The sequence below is a fragment of the Drosophila subpulchrella genome, chromosome X (assembly GCF_014743375.2).
Source record: "Drosophila subpulchrella strain 33 F10 #4 breed RU33 chromosome X, RU_Dsub_v1.1 Primary Assembly, whole genome shotgun sequence".
Lineage (NCBI taxonomy): Eukaryota > Metazoa > Arthropoda > Insecta > Diptera > Drosophilidae > Drosophila > Drosophila subpulchrella.
This window is the reverse complement of record NC_050613.1, coordinates 16845327-16865173: the sequence shown is the minus strand read 5'-3', so window position 1 is coordinate 16865173 and position 19847 is coordinate 16845327. Positions and strand designations below refer to the sequence as shown.

Below are 19847 nucleotides of genomic sequence, written 5' to 3'. Positions count from 1 at the left end.
ATTTGTGGGATTTGGAATTTTAAGCCATTTTGTTAATGTAAACTAAATTTTCTCCATTTTCTGAATGAAGAACGGTCATTTAGGATGTGTTATGCAAAATTAAATTAAAATCATACAGCTTTCCCTTTGATTTTTATTAATGTTTTAGTAACTGAGCTATGATAAACTTTGTGTCTATTAAATTTACTGACAGAAACTGAATATGAATTTTTTATTTTTATAAAAATGTAACCTTTAACATTCGAGCAAGGGCCACCCTAATGTACACATTATTTCTGTGTGTACGCATATGTTACGTGCTCATGCACTTTCATTTCTTGCCCCAGTTTTCGGATAAAAGGGGGCGGACCGAAGCAGAGACTTTCCGATGGCTGCTTTTTTTTGGTGGGCGGTGCGGGGGAGTCTGTACTAAAAGTGTGCCATGGAAGGACATGCACTCATCGCGCAAGCCCTTCTAGGCTCGATTTTACTACGAGCACGTCACGCGCAACATTATTCAGAGCATGCGAATGATACAAAAACAAGGGGGCGAGCTAGCCCTATCAAGCCGAAGTTTTAATGGCCTTGAACGTACAAAATAATTATACATAAGGCAGTTCTTTTAAAAAGATATATTTTTATGCTTATCCTTAAGTTTTAAAATTTTAATAAATGAAAATGAAGCCAAACTTTGGTTGTCCAAAAACTAAGTACTTTTTTATAAGGTTTACATAGGTGTATTTAAGTTTTCTTCAAAATTACTCATACGACACGTATGCCAGTTATAGTTTAGTAAAAATGTCTAACCTTGTCAACTTATTGTAGAGGTTTAAGTAATTGTTTTAGAAAAAGGAGAGCAAAGCAATAAATGTTTATTGGACATCTAGCCTCCTGGATTAAAATAAACTTTTGATTAAGTGCAACATTGCGTATGAGTGATATTTTTCATTCGATATATTAAGGTATAGGGGCAGATCCATACAAAATTATAAAATTAATTTAATATTTCAAAAACCAAATCAAGAAATTGATTAATGGGGTTATCATATTAAAAACTTACCACCTGTCCCTGTAAAATTTTTCCAATTAAGGTCCACCCCTGCTTAGGTTACACAACAAAAATTCCCAAAACATGCAAATATTGATAGGCGCTGGAAATATGAAGACCCACTCGCCATGCAGTACTGATAAAGAACTTTTATCATAGGAGCAAACTTCTTTCTAAAATGATATAACCCCTCTTAAAGGGTAGAAATGTGTCGAGAGAAAAGCACCCACACTCGAAAAAAAGGAAGAGTGCAACGCAGAGAGAGAGCGAAATCGTGTTTAGAACATTCAACTTCGGGTGCAGCTCGTGCGTGGTGCCGAATGAGGTGATGGTGTGGTGGTGGTGGTGCTGCTAGTGCCGAAGTGTGCGTGTGCACTTGCTTTGTTGTTGGTTCACTGAGGCCCGTTCGCGCGTCAATTCAGTCTCAGTTACTAAACCGATTTCAAGAACTACGGACGTTTCACTCGGCCCTTGCTAGGTGGCGTGTGCTACAATTAAGTAACGGGCAGAGACATTTCACCAAAAAAAAAAGAAACCAAAATATAAAAGAAAAACAAATAATACCAGAAGCAATCCCAAAACGAAAACAACAATGAGAAACTACCAAATCCCAACCAATATATATTAAACGAGAAATGAATAAATAGACATCCGAGCACATATACCCACACAAAAAAAAAAAACAATAGCGCACCAGTTGGAACAACTGGGCTATTTTATACATAACTCGCCAAACTCTTCGTTCAATACAACGACGACCAGGAGATAACAGCCCAAAAGCCAGAAAATCGGAAAACCCGCAGTTAGCATCATCAAATAGCACCGGTATTTTCCAAAAAAAAATGTTTTTTTTTTAAATATATTTTCAAAAAAAAAAAAAATGCAATATAATTGCATGTTTGTGTGTGCTGTGCAAAAATTGAGAAAAGCAGAGAACTATTCCCCTCCACACATACACACAGAAAATACAATAACAAAGATTTCGATAGAGCAAAAAAAAAATATAGGAGAAAAAAAGAATCAAAAAGGAGATGGAGCATCTGTTCTCTCACTTTCGCTCGGCTGTTTTCAAATCGTTTTGTTTTGTTGTCGTTACGGCGCTCACTAGAGCACTGGGCTTTCGAGCGCCCCCGAAAGGGACAGCTGTTCGTCACTAAAATTGGATGAGGTAGAGCCCGACTACTCCGGGGAACGGAGTTGGGAGTTCGGAGTTCGGAGCTCGAGCTCTCTTTTCTATCATATTATTCAAGCTACATAAGAAAAAAGTTTCTTAAAAAGCAAATTCAAGTTCTATAAATTATTAAAAGCCTATTTATTGGCACTCGAAGTATTTCGACTTATAGAGACAAAGGGTATATATCGTTTTGGCGGCAAGTTAAGGCCAATTCCAGATACGAAACCCCAACTTAAATAATATCTTTTATCTAGCAAGATCTCGTTTCGCTCGCTCCCCACAACTTGTTGTCATAATTAGTGCTTATAAGCTATGGCTGACAGCTGATGGCTGCCCACCTACAGTCAGCCCTGCCTAACTGAAAACTTTAATCCACCTTGAAATGTTATTTCAAGTTTCAAGATTTTAATAGATCAAAACTTTTTTTGTAGTAGTATTAAAGTATAATTTTTGGTAGACTATAGACATACTCCGAATTTAAAATTAATGTGATATGGGAAAATTTATTTTCCACAACTTCTTATAAATCAAATTTAAAATTTATATAAATTAGTATACATTTTTATCCACAACTCCTTAAAAAAAGCGTATCAAAATTCTATAAAAATAAACAAAAGCTTAAAACCTGAATTTAAAATTAATAAAACATGGGAAAAATTCTTTTCCACAACTTCTTATAAAGAGGGTTTTTAATTCTCCAAACTTAAAATTTATATAAAATTTAAAACATTTTTATCCACAACTTCTTAAAAAATGGTATCAAAATTCCAAAAAAATAAACATACATTTTTATCCACAACTTCTTATAAAGAGGATAAAAAATTCTCTAAGAACTAACATAAGTTGGCCTTCTTAAGGAGAAGCCACTGTACTAACCACACAAACTCACACAGTTGTTGCACAACAAAAACCGAATGTTATAATAGTGCATGTGTGTACTCTCATTTGCGTAATTTTTTTCTCATTTTTTTTTATCTAGCATCTTTTGATAGCGATAGTTGCAAGTTGCAGAACCAAATAGTGGCAGCTGTTTTTGCATTTTTGCCAGAAACTGCAGTTTTTCAGAGAAACCCAGACCACAACCCAGAAAACCCCAACCCAAACCCAAAATACAAGCGAGTCAGAAGACCATCATTTGGCATTTTGTGGCGGGGTTCGTTCGTCAGAAGCTCATTTGTATCTACGAGTGTACGTTTGTACATACAGAAAAATCAGAGAAAAAAAAGAAAATGTATATTGTGCGCTGTACACACTCAAGTGTGTATTGTATGGCCATTCCGGCATGACAGTGTATTTGTCATTTCAATTTTCGTGTGTGCTTAGATAAACGAACGACGGGAATCATGTGCCTAAATACCATTTTTTTTCACTTTTTTTTGTTTGCGGTTGCGAGGTAAAATGTCCCAATATCTCTGGCTGTGTTGTGTCTAAAAACGAACAGCTGATTTTGTTTTTGTGCCCTCATATGATGGTGTTTTATCACCACCGAAACTCAAGTGAAATATACATTTTGGCAAGTGCAGTGCTTACATACATATGGGTAAAAATAAATAATAATACAAAAAAAAAGAAGAGGAAACTAGAAAATGCCAATAGTTCACACACAAACACACAGATACTAAAACACCCAAAGTTTCTCGGTCAGCTGTTTTGTGTTGTCTTGAGAACCAGGGTCTCTCAGTTTTTTTTCTTGTTTTTTTTTTCCTCTGGGTCTCGTCGTCTCGTCTCTCTTTTGAAAATACCCCTGCGCCAAGCCAATCGGGGGAAAAATTAGAGCAACGCCTGTGTGCTCCACAAACTGCTCGATAAAACAAAAAGAAAATAAACTGCGGGAAATGAAATGCCACTAAAGGAATAACTAAAAATAATTTGTGATGATCTTGTAAATTGAAGTACTACACATTGTGTGCAATCCACAAGTTACAAATGCTCTATATAAGTTGTGAGTGCGATTCTACCACCAAATACTGCAGGCGAAAACCCCAAAAGCGTTATGCAATGTATTGAAAATCGCAGCAGAGCTTTTGGTTTGTTTTTTTTTTTCTTTTTGTTGTCGATAAAAATATATATGTCTAGTGCGATAGAATTTAGCGCAGCGAAAATTGTATCCAATTTGGAAATAACTATATATATTGGGATTTTATGTAACCCGTGTATTACTTCGATTATTAGACGTCTAAATTGGGCACTTCCGCAACCAATAATGCTGTGCTAATGACTTGAAGATATAGATTCTGCCTTCTATCTGCTGTTTAACCGGAAATGTATTACACTTTTGGTATCCCAAAGATGAATGCAATATAAATACAAAGCGAAAAACAAAATAAAAACAAACGGGCAAAATAAGTTGACAATTGGCGAGAAGGTGGGCGTTTGTATGGATGTATGTGGGCACAGCTATGAGCAAGAAAATAGCAGTGACCTTTAAAAAAATTTAAAAAATGTATATCATAAATATGTGCTTAAATATTTTAGATTACTGTTTAAATTTGCATTTAATTCAAGACTTTTAAAAACTCTTTAAGCTATTTTTATATAATTTTTATCTATGCGAGAGAAACCACCTGTATAGATTAGATAAAAGATGGAAAAAATACGCTTAATAACAATTAAGATGCAACATTTTAAAAATACACAGCTGTATGAACATTTGTGTTAGCCCACCTAATTATCTTCAAACAAGCGAGCAAATTTGCTGTTGGAAAATAGTCGTACTCTAAATACCCTTTATTACTTATTATCCAGGCACGCAAATTGAAAGCTTAATTTAATTGATTTCAATTTGGCTAATTGGAAGACAAAAGCATTGCTTCCGAACAAATTGCACCGTTTAAAAACTAAAAACGACATACACTTGGAATATAAATCTTACTAAAACCAAGAATATCTGATTTAAATTGAAAATCAAATAAGGTCAGTGTTTTTTATTGAAAAAATTGGTTTAACATTGAAGTTACTTACAAGGGTGCATAAAAGTATGCTATAAAAAATACTAGATTTCTATATTTACAGAAATATATTTTGGATCCATTTTTGATACCATTTCAAGGGGTTTCAAGCCCCCAAACCCAACATGTTATTCAGAAATTTTATTATAACGCAAAGGTGGTTATCCAAAGCTCAGATTTAATGATATATGATTGTTTAAGCGTCTGGACTTGAATGCAATTTGAAAGCAGGGTTATGCAAGCATTTACATTAATCTATGTACTCCTCAGTGCGCGTGTGTGTGCTAGCCGAGTGAACTTGAAAGTCCCTATATTTTCACTTTTACGCCAGTACATAAGACGTTCACGTCAAAAATACGTCTTTAAATGCTCGTAGTATTTGCATCAGTAGTTGTATCGAAGAGGCCTTCATGAATTTGATTTTGTGGCTGCCACAAAAATCATATACACCATATCATGTACATCATAGTACATAGAGAGTGGGATGGAGTTTGGGGACTCATGGCTTAAGATTTCAAACGAGACGCCTTCATGTCATTTTAATCAACCTTTAAAACTGGTGGCCCAGATTTTATTGATTTTATGTTGCGAAGAGCGGCCCATTGAAGAGTGCAGTTTCGCTCAGCGAGAGGAGAAATGCGAGAGATAGAGATACCGTTGTGATACCGTTTTCGGCGAGGGTGAGAGAAAGGCCATCAGCTGAGAGAGTTCACTTTCTCCGCCCCGTTCCAGTCACCACGAGCAACAGCAAGCTGAATATAAATACACCTGGGAATATATAAATATTCAAAAATATATGCAGGGATGTGTGAGGACTCCGAGCTGGGGGTTGTATTTGTGGAGACACCAGGTAAAATGTCAACTGAGTCACGCTTTCGCCAGCTGGAGAAGTTGGCTTTGGTGATAAGGTTGAACATCTTAAATTTAATTCCAACATTTTTCTCTAATCTTACTATTATTATATAAAAAACATGGTGATTTTTCGTTATTATTACCGATGTATTTGCTTAAACCAAAGTTGTGCTAAATATAAGGATTATATATTCCTTAAAAACCGATACGACATCATTTATCTGCCCTAAAAACAATTGATCATAATTTATTTTGATCTTGATCATTTAAAATTAAAATGGATTTAAAACCCACACTTCAGTAGAACTAATAAATTAGTTTAAGCAATTGCTTTTAAAAATATTTCAACGGGGGTGTTCCCATCATAAAACAAAACAGTCCTACAGTTTTTAATCTCTAGCTCTTACAAATGCCCTAGAAATTTAAAGAGATTCAAGACTTCTTATAAATATGCTCAAAAGTATACTACAAAAAATATACCATTTTCTATCAACACCTAACCATACGACTTTCTAAATAAACATTTCCAGTAGCATACTTTTAAACACTTTTTAAAAATTTTTCAAGACCTTAGAGTATTTTTCAATTCGACCTTAAAATTGTTTAGACCGTTTGACCTTTCAACATCAACCTATTGCCTTGTAAAGCTGTGAAGAATCAAATGAGTAAGATACGTCTTCCAAAACGTTTAGCTTGAACCGACTAACCCAAGTCCAATAAAGCCGTAAACCCCTGTTAGCACCTATAGCCTGATGAAGGCAAATGTCAAGCCTTCGTAACGGTTATGCCTTTCATAGCATGTGGCCTTCAATTGGTTTATAAAATGCAAAAAGCAGGTTATGTACGTGCATAGATACGCATACAAGCACGCATGACCCCGCTGCATTCACACAGCTGCAGTAGTGCTAAAAAAATGTGTGTGGGCGCGTTGAGGTCTCGGTGACGTATGTATGTATGTTACTGCGCAGTGGGACACACTCACCAGTTGGGGAAAGTGGGAGAGAGGAGTGGCTTTCTCTTCTGGCTTCTGCAACAGAGTAAAAAATAAGGGATAGCAAAATAATTTAGAACTAGAACATTTAAACTAAGAGATAAAATATTATAAAGGTGTCTAAAAGTATGCAACAAAATATTTTAAGTCCGAAAATTCCATGAAAAGACTGTTCTTATATTTTTACTGCATACTTTTAGACACCTTCATACACTTGATTTCAAAACTCTACCTTCGATTCACCGCTCCATGCTTAATTTGCCCTAGTTTTCCCAGTGTATCTGCTATTGCCTATATTTTCCTCTCTCATTTCGTTTCAAACGGCTCAGCTAGCCACGATTCTACAACCGAAGGCCATCTATTACGCTTCGTGCCCGCAAATGTGCACACACTTGCTCTCTTACTCTCTCGGTAGCCCCCGTTACCGTTATGTGGGTGGCTCAGCTGTGCTCCAGTTTCGCTCCCGAATGCATTAGTACCGAGAGTCCCGTTTCGGAGCAGAGCTCCCTTCTCGGATAAACGGTTAACCTAAATTCCTTGAATGACGTAGGAAGGGAAGAGCGCATGCACATATACTTATATGGAAACACCAATTTGCTGGGAAGAGTTGCAAAAAATGCATTCATAAAAGAATACCTACAATGAGCTTAGAAATATACTGCTCGCTTATAACTCAATTATATCTTGGGGGGGGGTACGAACCTATTATATTTATAATAACTTAATCTTTCCAAAACGTACGTTTATATCGTAATAATTCCCACACTTAATTATTAATGTTTACCTAATGATAGATAATAGCAAGAACGCTAAAGTCGGTTTGCCCTACTATTACAAAGTACTATATACTATACCATGTGCTGTCTGCCCGCACATCATTATTAAGTCACATTGGAAGCATGTTTTATTGTTGAAGCACTGAGAATTTGGATGGGAACTTGTGTGTTCATTATGGGGCATCATCGCTGGTCTCGACAATGCGACACATAATTGGTATATCCTCCTCCTTGGTGATGTTGCCCTTGGCCTCTCGATTCAGCAGACTTTGAATGTAGTCATGTCGGAATTTGTTCCACTGGCGGGTCTTGAGAAAGTTGGTAAATAGATCCTGACGCGAGGGCACGTTACACTCGAAGTAAAATCGTCGACGGTGCCAGATGTTCCCCGGATTCTGTTCCTCTTCAAGGAGCCAGAAGCGCGGAAGGAGCAGACATTGGACCACCGTGCGGGCCATGATAACACGGTGCTCCATCTTTTCACCCAGACCAAAGACACTGCCGTAGGTCAGGGAGCCAACGTCTATAAAGTGGGTCTCAACGGGATCCTTTAAGGGATTAAAAATATAGACGTTAGACGACAAATAATAATGGATTAAAGGATTATTTACAGTGTTTGCTTTTAAAGTAAATATTTTAAAGATGGCATGTATCATAACAGATTTATTTGATCAAAATAATGTATTATTATGGATACTATAATCCAGAATTTTGATATTGTATTTCTTTCGTCTTTGATTGTCATGTTAATTGCACATAAGATCTTAATGATATGGAAAGTAGCAAAAATATTATCATATAATATAGTACGATATACATTTTTGATTGTGGAACTCCTGAGACTTTCCCATAACCCAACTATATAATCATAATACTCACAGGAATCAGGGATACTTTGTCGTCATCAATATTATTTTTATCGTTGTTCCCCGAACTAGCCGTGAATATTTCTGATGACGAACTGGTCTTGGATCCCTTCTTATCTGTTTCCGTACTTCCGATGGTATTCCTTCTTAACTGCACTTGCACATCGGCAATGGTTCTATCCATGGACACATCCGAATCATATGTGCTGTCATCTGAATAATTCTCATCGAGATCGGCGTAATCCAAATAATCTTCATTGTCGCCCATGTTATCGTCGTCGTCATCATCCTGATCGTAACCGAGTGTCCCATTTGGCAGCCAAGGAGTGCCCCTCCTAAGTGACTGTATCAATGCTGTTTTCCTGGCCTGTGCCTGTACATTCATTGTCCTCCTGGGCTTCAGTTTCTTTTTGGGAGTGGTCGAACTTCGGATACCACAGAACTTCTCAATTTCAGCTAGACCCATTTTGCGCATCTATCGGGAATCCATAAGTAGCTAGATCTAATGATAATGGAATGGAATATGTATACCGCTTGTTTCTTCTTTGTGGCACCTTCGACATCTTCAGAGGAGGAGGAAGAGGCCAAAATGTCCTGAATATCTATAAATGAGTTATGGCTAATGAGATCCTTCCAGGATTGGAACATATGAAGTCCTTCCTTATCCTTGTCGATTTCGGTGAGCTCGTAGTTCACCTTTCCATCATCGTTAGTTACCTTAAAAGAGAAAAGAAGGTGTAGAAATATATATATATATTCGTTTTAAATTTAACTTTAAAGTTACTTGCCTTCATACTCAAACACTGCAAAATGACGCACTCTCCACTAAGAACAAATCGCACATAACCCAAAGAGCCCTTATCCCCCAGATAAATGGTCTCCAGGGGCTCATACTGAACCAAGTAAGAGTACTTGCAAGCGAGAATTATCTATAGATACTACTATATTATAATTTACTGGGATCTGTGAACATAGACTCACCTGTTCTGGGCTCAGAAAATCAAAATAGTCGAATGCTTTTAGGGCAAGCTTCTTTTCATTCCATTGTTTTAACATAAATGGTTTTAGGATGCGTTCATAGTCCTCGTCATTTAAACCTAAAACCTCACAACTAGCTACAAGAAAAGAGATCAATTATAATTTGAAACTATACCGATTACTTTCAATCTTACACATGGCTGTATAAGTATTCATTCTCGGGCAATCCTCAACCATTTCAACGTCTCCGAAACAGTCTCCCGGACCAAAAATAGCCTCCGGAACTTCATCCACCTGTTTCGTAGTCTTAAAAAAAGAGCAACAAAATCTTTTAACTTTCCTTTTAGAAAAATGTTAGAAAGTGTCCTTATGCAGGACTTATAAAATCTAAAATATATCTTCTTTTTTTAAGCTACTATATCACACATCTTATTTGATACCCTTTTATTAATGGATTATATTATTTTTCTTACAATCCCTTTCAGTTCGGATGGCTTCTCTCCATAAAATGTAATACAAAAGTTAACAAAAATCCACAAAATTAAGAACTCAAGACGTGTTTGCTAGTAAGTTACCTTACTAATATTAAAACTTACCTTATTGTATACAGTCCTCTTCATCTCCACCTCGCCATTTAGTATAAAATAGAGGGAAAGTGGCATATCACCGTCTTTGATAATTAATCGTGATTCAGCGAGGGATATAAACTTAAGGACCGGGACCATGCGTGATCGAATTTTCTAAGCTCGATATAGAGTGTTTTTGGTGAAGAACAACAATAATATATCCAATTTTTTCCTTACCGGTGGAATCCTAGAGAAACAGTTCAGTCCAGCTATAAGCATGCAAAGTTTCTTGCGTTCCTCAATAGTCCTGAAATTGGGATTCGAGCGCAATAGTGCCTTGTCCTGAAATTCAGTTTTTAAAGATTGTGTAATAATGATATATATGATATTATATGGTGAACTTACCGCTAGGGTCAGCATGCCGGGCTTTCGTTTTTGACGCATCAGGGCTACGTTCTTCTTGACATTCATGGAGATGCCCTGTTCCTCTTCATCGGAAAGCCATGTCTGGTTCATGATGGCCGCCCGAACCAGTTTCTTAAACCGGACCCGTAGGCCCATCTTGTGCTTGACGATATCCGCATCGCGGTTCCGTTTTGCCGCCATTTGTGTGATGGATATTGATTTATCTGTGGTTTCTTATTTGTTTTGTATTTTTTTTATTGTGTTTTTCTGTTAGTGTTATCTAGACACCCATAAAGGTGACTTGGGGGTGTCGGGTGTTTGCTGTTTACAAGTAGTCTATAGACTACTTTTCAAGTATCGAATATCATATAGTATATAACGTTTTCTGGTAATAATTAGGCGGTACCTCATCATATTAATATTTTTGTTAAAAAATAAAATAATAGAGCCTTAAAGAAACCCTTTAAAACCTCTCCAAATATTTATGTATTCAAAATATGTATTAACTAAACTTTATTTTATCTCTTTTAGGATGCGTCAGACATTTGATTAAAGTGCAAGCCCTTTAAAAGGCCGTTATAAATGGAATCGTTTTAGAAAAACGTGCTCGGATTGCCAAAATCAAGGAGAATCGACAAATGCACCACCAAAAGGAAAGAAAACCAAAAATAATTTGGTAAAACCGTTGCCAAATAAAAAGTCGAGGACAACAAAAAAGACACCCTACATATACACACCATATGTACATAATCTAATATTCGGATATGCCTTGTAAATACAACATAAATATTTAGGATCTAGGCAACTACGCTTATTACGACAACTGAAAACAGGAGAAGGGAACACACCTTTTCGAATTTCAAATAAACACGATTCTCATTCTAGTCGCGAAACTCTAACAAATACAGATATTCGCCAAACGGTGAGACACAAAAACATTAACTAAACAATAACAAACCTCCCCCACCAAAAATAACAAACCAAGCAAACAAGCATACAAGTAAACAAGCAAAATATATGTTTATAAAAAGACGAAAGCAAGAAAATATAAAAAAAAATTAAATATAGAAGAAAACCAAAACGATAGAAACAGAAACAGCAACAGCGAATCACTCAAAATTACCTTTAAAGTGCGAATGATCTACAAAGACCATCATATAAGCGGCCCTCATCGCAACAACATCGCATCCACGAATCGCAGCTTGAGCTGTACACCACCTCTATAACGGTACACGATCCGGAGACGGACCAGCGATCATAACGGGATCTGGGCCCAGAGTCCGAAAGTCAAGAACGTGGAAAGAAGAGACCCAAGGGCTCGACCGAGGGGTCAAGATGCATATTGAAATCCAGGTCGCTCTGAACTTCGTCATATCCTATCTCTATAACAAGTTGCCGCGCAGACGTGTAAATATATTTGGCGAGGAGCTAGAGAAGGCGTTACGCGACAAGTTCCAGGGTCACTGGTACCCAGAAAAGCCCTTCAAGGTATGTGTCCCTCATACTATTAGTTATCCAAATGATTAATATATATATATATATAAAATACATCAATTTCCCTGCAGGGCTCCGCCTATCGCTGCTTGAAGACTGGCGATCCCATCGATTCGGTTTTGGAACGCGCGGCCAGGGAAAGCGGGGTTCCGATAGGCGATATCCTTGAAAACTTGCCAAATGAACTGTCTGTCTGGATCGATCCCGGAGAGGTTTCATTCCGCGTTGGAGAAAAGGGAGCAGTTAAGGTAAAAACACAGTTATATTAATTGTTTATATAAGAAATCGAATCCCTTACTTCTATAACTAAGTGTAGGATTGCAAAAGAAATGTGTATAATATATAACATCAGAAAACTAGCAGACCATTCTTATATGTAACTGTTATAGACTATAGAATATTTTGTTGAAATATCCCCCCGCTCTTAAATAATGATGTTTAGACAATTCTTGTGTTACTAACCTTAAAATAAACTAGAAAATCACTTTGAATCCGACAGAAAGGTCTATATCTGACCGTCTGAATTGACTATAATAAAAATACCATCTTTTGTAATGCTAAAACAATACCTTTTGGCTATCAGAGATAATGAAAATTAATGTTAAGTACCAAGATAAATGTATTATATCAAAAAATAACTCTTAACAATCAAATATTACAATCTTTATCCCGTCTATGCAAGTTTCGAATATTTAACCTTATTAAACAATAATATAATCTTAAGGGACTTTAAAAAAACACCTAGTAACTCCGACTTTTGCAATCCCCTCAGATACTTTACACGGAAAACAATGAGAACCATGAGGACAGCCACTCGGCCGACCGAGAGGTCACCAAGATGTTCAACCCGGAGGCGCAGTGCTTTCGTCCCATCGATGCGGTGAACACGACCATGAACAACCTGAGCTTGAGTCCCAAGGCACTTCCACTGGCGCTGCCCCAGGCGGGATCCTCGCCGCACTCGGCTGCCTCCAGTTCGCCCACCTACAAGGGCAGCCCCAATCCAACGATCTCCGGCAGCTGCAGCTCCGGCTCCGGAGCGGGCTCCGGAACGGGTTCCGGTTCCGGATCGGGATCGAACCTGGGACCCGGTCCGGGTACCGCTCCTGTTGCCGTTCCCGGAAATCCCGGAGCCACCGCCAATGCCGCTGCAGCGGCATTCTTGCAACGGGGCGCCCAGGCCCCTTTGACCTTCACCACGGCCACCTTTGCACAGACCAAGTTCGGCAGCACCAAGCTGAAGACCAGCTCCAAGCGCACAAACAGGTGAATACCTAGAACGAACCAGTCCCATCCTACACCCCCAAAAAAAAAACCATTGCAATTAAAAGTAGTTCTCAATTTAATGATAGATATACGAAATATATTAAAAATTTTATTTTAATGCAACAACATTTATAATATCAGTACCTAATTTATATCAATTGCGGTATTGTCTTGGGACTAACTAATTATAAGTAAAGTTTTCTTTTTGATTTAAGAAAACGAACATTGAAACTTTTTTTCAAAGCCTTCAAGTTCATGTTAGTAAAAAAAAGTTTTTAGAATATATAAAATTTGAGTTCTTAAAAAAAATGTTGCTTAAAAAAGCCAAATAATTTATTCCATCAATAAATATGAGGTATAACTTCCCAATATTATATAGAAATTTTAGTAACGAAAAGTGTGAAACGAGTGTTATTTTTGACAAATAATAGTACAAATCATAGTAGTCCTTTTAAAATCAAAGTAACAAAAAATAATATTCTCGAAATCTGCCATCAATAAATATGTCTATCTTAAATAAATAAACATAGTTCCAAAATCAGCTGGGTTCAAAACATTAAGAGTTCTTGTATATTTTCAATCAACTTATAAAGCCCATATCTAATTTTTTTATCCTATCGATTTGAAATTTTGGCCAGTGAGTCTTTTAAACTTTAAAATACATAATATAATATATATCTAACATTCTTGTATTTGCATTACCAACAGCAGCGCCTACCGTATGTCGCCCACTGAGTTCTCCAACTACATAAAGCAGCGTGCGATGCAGCAGCAGATGCACCATGGCCACGGGGTAGTTAATTCCGGTGGCGGCTCGTCGGTATCGGGAGCCTTTGGCGGTCTGGATGCCGTATCGCCGGCCCGTTCTCTATCTCCGAATCCTATGTCGCTGGGCGGGAATCAGAATCAAAATCAGGTTGGAGGCCCCAACGCTACCGGAACGTCCGCAGATCCATTTTACTATCCCAACATGGCGATTGGCATGTATCCGCAATTCGGTAATCCCCGTAGCCTCTTCGAGTCGCACTTCAGTGCCACCGACTCAATGGGACTCTATGTGGGTGGTGGTGGTGGTGGTGGTGTTGGAGTCACCGCAGCCGGAGTGGGAACCAACGGATCAGGCAATGCAGGAAATGGAGTGGCCAACAAGTATAGTACTTACCTGGAGCCGTGCTATTATGGCAACAATGGCCAGCATCCACGAACCAATGGAATGGATCGTTCAAATGGTGGCGAGAATTGCTTTGGCCTGAATGTGGATTGCGGTGTAGCCATGGAGGATTCATCATCAGCCTCATCGGCGGCGGCTGCTGCTGCTGCCGTGGCCGTTGCCGTTGCCATTGCTGGGGATTCTTCGACCGAGAATAGCCCCCTGGGAACGCCCACTGTGGGCGTGGCAGCGGTGACACAGACAGCAACACAGGCAAACACATCGGCAGCGGGCGCATCAACAACCAATTCTACTCCTTCCAACACCAACAACCAGCAAGCACAGCAACCACAACAACAACAACAACAGCAAGCTGCCCAGGAACAACCGTCCTCATCCTCGGGAAACAATAACAACAACAACAACAAACTGATCGATGGCATTAGCTCTTTCTACGGCACCGGATCATCGTATCAGCAACTATTGGTTGCCAACTAGAAGAGTACCCCCGCAACTAGTCACCAAAAAGAAGAGGATCCACCATAGTTCTAATATCTCGATAAGGTGGCATCATCTTCAGGTAGATACAGATAGCTAGATACATATATAGAGAGAGAAAGAGAGATAGAACTTTTCGGGTCTTGGCCAACAGGATATTCCTTAAAGAGTCCCCCAAGCTGCAAGATACGTAGGACAGGACAAGTAGTGGACCGGGTGGAGTGAAGTGTTAATTATGGAAAAGCAGATATATAATAAAGCCATCATCATAATCATGAGAGGAGAAGGGAAAAACTAACCATATTAACGAACAAGAACAACATGTTTTGCCATTTCGGATGGTATTGTAACAAGTGTCCTTGCTAAGGAGAACAGCCACATGGGATGCATATCTGTCTCTATAAGAACGACTCGATACGATGTAGACGACACCAAACAAGACATCCATGTAAACACAAAATACAGCAAGATAATAGCACACACACACACCCAGTGTATAAGAAGCTGTGTGCAGATGTATATACAAATGCATATATATGTATAAATGGATGGGGCCGCATGGGGCCTACAATTGTAGATATGTACGCGTTGTATATACAGATACAGATCAGCCAAAAATAATATTTATTTTGTTATTAAATTCAGCATAGACAGCAAAGTGAAGTTTCTTTCTGGTATCAGAAGCAAGCATTAGTATAAATAACTACCAAAATATTGAGTGTACAAGCGGTGTAGCCCTAGGCACATACATATATGTATGCTACACTCCCAAGCAAATGATAAAAATCAACCAAAACAAACCGATAAGCAACCAGAAATAATACCACAAATATACATATATATATATATATATGAGTATATATAAAGAGGACTACTAGAATGTCCCAACTAATTGTTTTTACTTGTTAATATATATAATTATAAATATATTTAATTATCCATCTTAGGATCAACTTTTACATTAAGTTTTTAATTAGTTGTAAACTAAAGATAAGATCATTTTTGTAGATCAAGTTGCTAAAGAGGAAAAAAAATGAACACGTACATTGTTGAAACATAGAGATGCAACTTGCATACCCTGAGCATCCTGACCTGTGAGGAAAGTTTTTTGCAGAGTAGAAAGTCCTTCTTCCAATTCTTTGTATTTTTATAAAATGTTATATTAATTTTTGTATATATCCTAGAGCTAACTTGCAAGGAGAGTTAACTAATTGTATTCAGTTTCAATACCAAACGAAATATACACAAGAAAACTTTAAATTTTCATACTATCAAAAACAGTGTTTCGACAGCTTTTGTAAATAAATTGTAAGTGGGCTTTAGTACAGGTACTATCTTCTGGTGGGTAAGTTATTTTTAACCAAAAATTAGAGCTTGGCAGGAGAGTATCGAATAATGTCGCTAAATTTTAGAATCCAAAAATCAGGACTAAACAACACACAAAATTACAGTCATTCAAAAGTAAATATCTTACATTCTAAATCTAAATCTGGTTTTAAAATTTATAAAAACCTTTAAAAGGGTCAGGAGAATGTTTACATTTGAAAGCATGGCAAATTGTTTTAGGGTTGCTTTTGGGTTGTTATCGATTTCTGGAATACCCCACATAGACTGGAAAATTAAAAAAAATAACAAAACATTTTGCTCAAACGAGACATAAAGTAAAGAACCTGCTCTCAAAAGTTAACAATTGAAAGCGACTTTAAGGGAGATAAAATAAATAATAACAGTTGATGTAATGAAGCCTGCAAAAGATCTTAGTGGATAGTCTTATTATTACGGCACTCCCATTCAAAATATAATATTTATAAAACTCAAAGACTAGGAAGAAGGACTTTTTATGATTTCAGTAAAGTTTAGTAACGTTAAGAAATGTGACATTGTCAAAAGAATTTCTAAGGAACCGTATAACCAAACTCGATTATCGATAATTTGGTACCATACCTACTATTCTGTCTGATGCATATAAAGGTATAAGCCTCCAAGTCTTAAGTTAACTTCTAACTTATTCAAATTGCCCCAAAAACCTTCGTTATCAGTCGTTCGACTTTATTGAAAGAGGTAAAAATACCAGATATAATAAAATAGGTACTCGTATGATTTTATTGATAGTGCCAAGGTCGTCGGGTCACTGCTAGTTTTTTTACCCCTAGATAAATGTTATGCAAGTAAAGAAAAACCTAAACATATAATACAATTGAGGAAAATTTATATTTTCGTTATGTGTTGAATTGTATGTATTACCATCTGACTTCATATTTTTTTGTACATATATATCTATTTTTATATGAACATTTGTAATTTTTATAAATCGAGTACAGTAAAAAAATTTTATACTTTTTATATGGGCTTATGTGAAAATACCTTGTGCTATATGAATGCTTACTTTAATTAAAAGAGGAAATGAAAAACAAGAAACCAAGAGAGCATTTTTGTTTATCTGTTTTAAGACCCAAATGAAACACAAGTTAATGTAAATATGACATTGCATTATAATTTCACTTTCTTAATATGTGTTGTTCAATGGATGTATAGTGCTTCTAGGAAATTACAAGAAATATATATATGACAAACACGAAATACAAAACACTTTAGTAAGCGACGAAATACTTTCTACATTTATCTTGTTAAGCAACATTTGTAATTTATGCAAGCGTTTTTGTTAAATTTTTTATTGCCCAGTCAAAAATGAAAAGAAAATGAATGATTTTCAGCTTTTTGAAGAACGTATTCGAATATGTACCTACACATCCGACAGATGTGTGTATCTAAACCTACCACTGAAAACAGAAATTTAATGAAACATTTAAGTACCTTAACGAAGCTTCTAATTATAGCTACTGTGACCACGAACAAGAGTCGAAATCAAGCCAAGCCCAGCAAAAGAAATGCTATATCCATCGTAGCACCCGCTTTCACCGAAAGTGGGGACTACGAATTTCAGATGGCATGGGGTCTATAGCTTTTGTATTCTGATCATAGTAGCGCATAAGTACCTACAGACAAACAGGCATACACCATTTGACACTTGCACACATTAAGGATTATGCACGTTTTTTTCTTAGATATATTAGAGTGTATTTAAATTAAACAAACCAGAAAACAAACCAAAAAACAATATTAAACAGAAAACACAAAAAACAAGAAATTTTGTACTTTTATATATATGATGAGTATATATATATTCGTATACAAGTATACATATGAATGCCCCTAAATGGTTCAACTCAACGGATTCTCAATGTATTTTTTGTATGTCTCAGAATGGTATGGCTCAGAATGAAATAAAAAAAAAACAAAACAAATATCCATAATGTTAGCAATTGTCTCACATGCCATATTCTATAAGTAAGCATATGGCACAAATATAGGCCCCAAAATGTATGCATCTGCCAATCTATCTTTACCTGAATATGAATCTGAATCTGAATCATAGAGGAAGGTTGAAATCGAAATGGATATGGATATGCAGAGATTAGATGGAGAGTATCATATGAGAATACAGGATTGCTTGCTTATAAAACTATTCTATTGTGATTGTGATAACAATGTAAGGCACAGATGAAGATTGAAGTACGCAGGAGTGTGAAGAAACCGATGTAGAAATGGCAAATTATTCATATGTATATGTACATAAGTGGGAAAAATTCAAATAAAGTATCCGCCTAATCATCGATGTCCACCAAATTTAAATTTTAACTCGATCGAGATGAAATTGTATCCGACCGATCTAATAAGCAAATGAACCATTACGGTAGATACACAAATATACAAAGGCATATTTTACAATATGAGATAAATAAACAAAAACCACACCAAGCAACATTTTAATACACACTTGAAAACCAAAAAAAAAAAAAGAAAACAAAATAAAACTGATTCAAGAGATCAAGCTCGATGTAGAAACAACTCACTAACTAAAGTAAAGAGCGAAATTGGTATGTATTTATGTAGCTACAAGGACGACAACCAAAAATAGATATAATACAGCTTTTTATACCTCAGATATGTTTCTATATGTATGTAAATGTACGAAGGGATATCTCACGCAATGCAAAGTAACAAGAAAACGGCAAAATCGAGTACATCTAAGCCCACTTATCGTCGATAAGGTTCATAAGTACAGATATTTTGATAGGTAGTTAGATGAAAACAACTCATTTACGAATGTAACTTTTATATATTTTTTTAGGTAACTTGTTTTTATTGGTACGCAATTTCCAACATAAATCTAAATGTGCATTAAAAACCAGACTCTTAAATAGTATTTGCGGGACATGGTTAGTGGACAGCTCTGGATGTTAGCGGGAATCTATCTATATATATATATATAAACTATGAGATATATGTCATAATACAGCGTACATATAAGCAACTGTACTTTGAATCATAAGTGTTATATTCTTTCCATGTTATCGGGCTTAAAAACAAAAAACGTTTATATGATAAAAGATATTTTCTCATGCGTGTCTAGATTTTACATAAGTACATATATTCCTAACTTAACACCAAAAAAAATGGATATGACAATTTATGTGATCTGAGTTCTATAGTTATCCTTTGTTAAACAATGCATATGTATATGTGTGTGTATATAAAACAAAAACAACGTGAAATATATACATAAGTAAAGGCTGAGAGGGCATACATACATATGTACGTGTTATGTTTTAAACTTCAATTTAAATACATTTTTGGTACCGATTGATATTCATATATATGGCTTTCGTTTACCAGCAAATCGGAAAGAGAAAGTAATTAAATTAATGCATATCAGTGATTACAATAATGATGTACATACATGCAAAACAATAAAAAAAAAATGAAGAAAAGAAAATAATGTCTATGTGTGGCCT

The 19847-nt window shown here is 36.4% G+C and overlaps 2 protein-coding genes across 6 annotated transcripts; one reads left to right on the top strand and one right to left on the bottom strand.

The window, feature by feature from the left end:
• Nucleotides 1–1453: 1453 nt before the first annotated feature.
• LOC119557360 (protein Tob1) lies at nt 1454–19642 on the top strand. 5 transcript variants are annotated; one of them, XM_037870100.1, is made up of 6 exons: nt 1454–1852; nt 10098–10178; nt 11115–12071; nt 12149–12325; nt 12850–13343; nt 14055–19642. In XM_037870100.1, the coding sequence occupies exons 3-6, from the start codon at nt 11919–11921 to the stop codon at nt 14989–14991; spliced, it is 1761 nt and encodes a 586-aa protein (XP_037726028.1). In that variant the 5' UTR covers nt 1454–1852; nt 10098–10178; nt 11115–11918; the 3' UTR covers nt 14992–19642. The 5 variants fall into 5 exon arrangements, with proteins under 5 accessions (XP_037726028.1, XP_037726025.1, XP_037726027.1 ...); XM_037870097.1 differs by having other exon boundaries at nt 1455–1852; nt 14052–19642; XM_037870098.1 differs by lacking the exon at nt 1454–1852 and adding an exon at nt 4014–4143 and having other exon boundaries at nt 14052–19642.
• On the bottom strand, nt 7885–10904 carry LOC119557359. The gene is made up of 9 exons (XM_037870096.1): nt 10584–10904; nt 10416–10520; nt 10209–10352; nt 9807–9918; nt 9616–9749; nt 9423–9563; nt 9166–9351; nt 8648–9109; nt 7885–8316 (listed from the first exon to the last, which is right to left on the bottom strand). The coding sequence occupies exons 1-9, from the start codon at nt 10782–10784 to the stop codon at nt 7942–7944; spliced, it is 1860 nt and encodes a 619-aa protein (XP_037726024.1). The 5' UTR covers nt 10785–10904; the 3' UTR covers nt 7885–7941.
• Nucleotides 19643–19847: the final 205 nt, after the last annotated feature.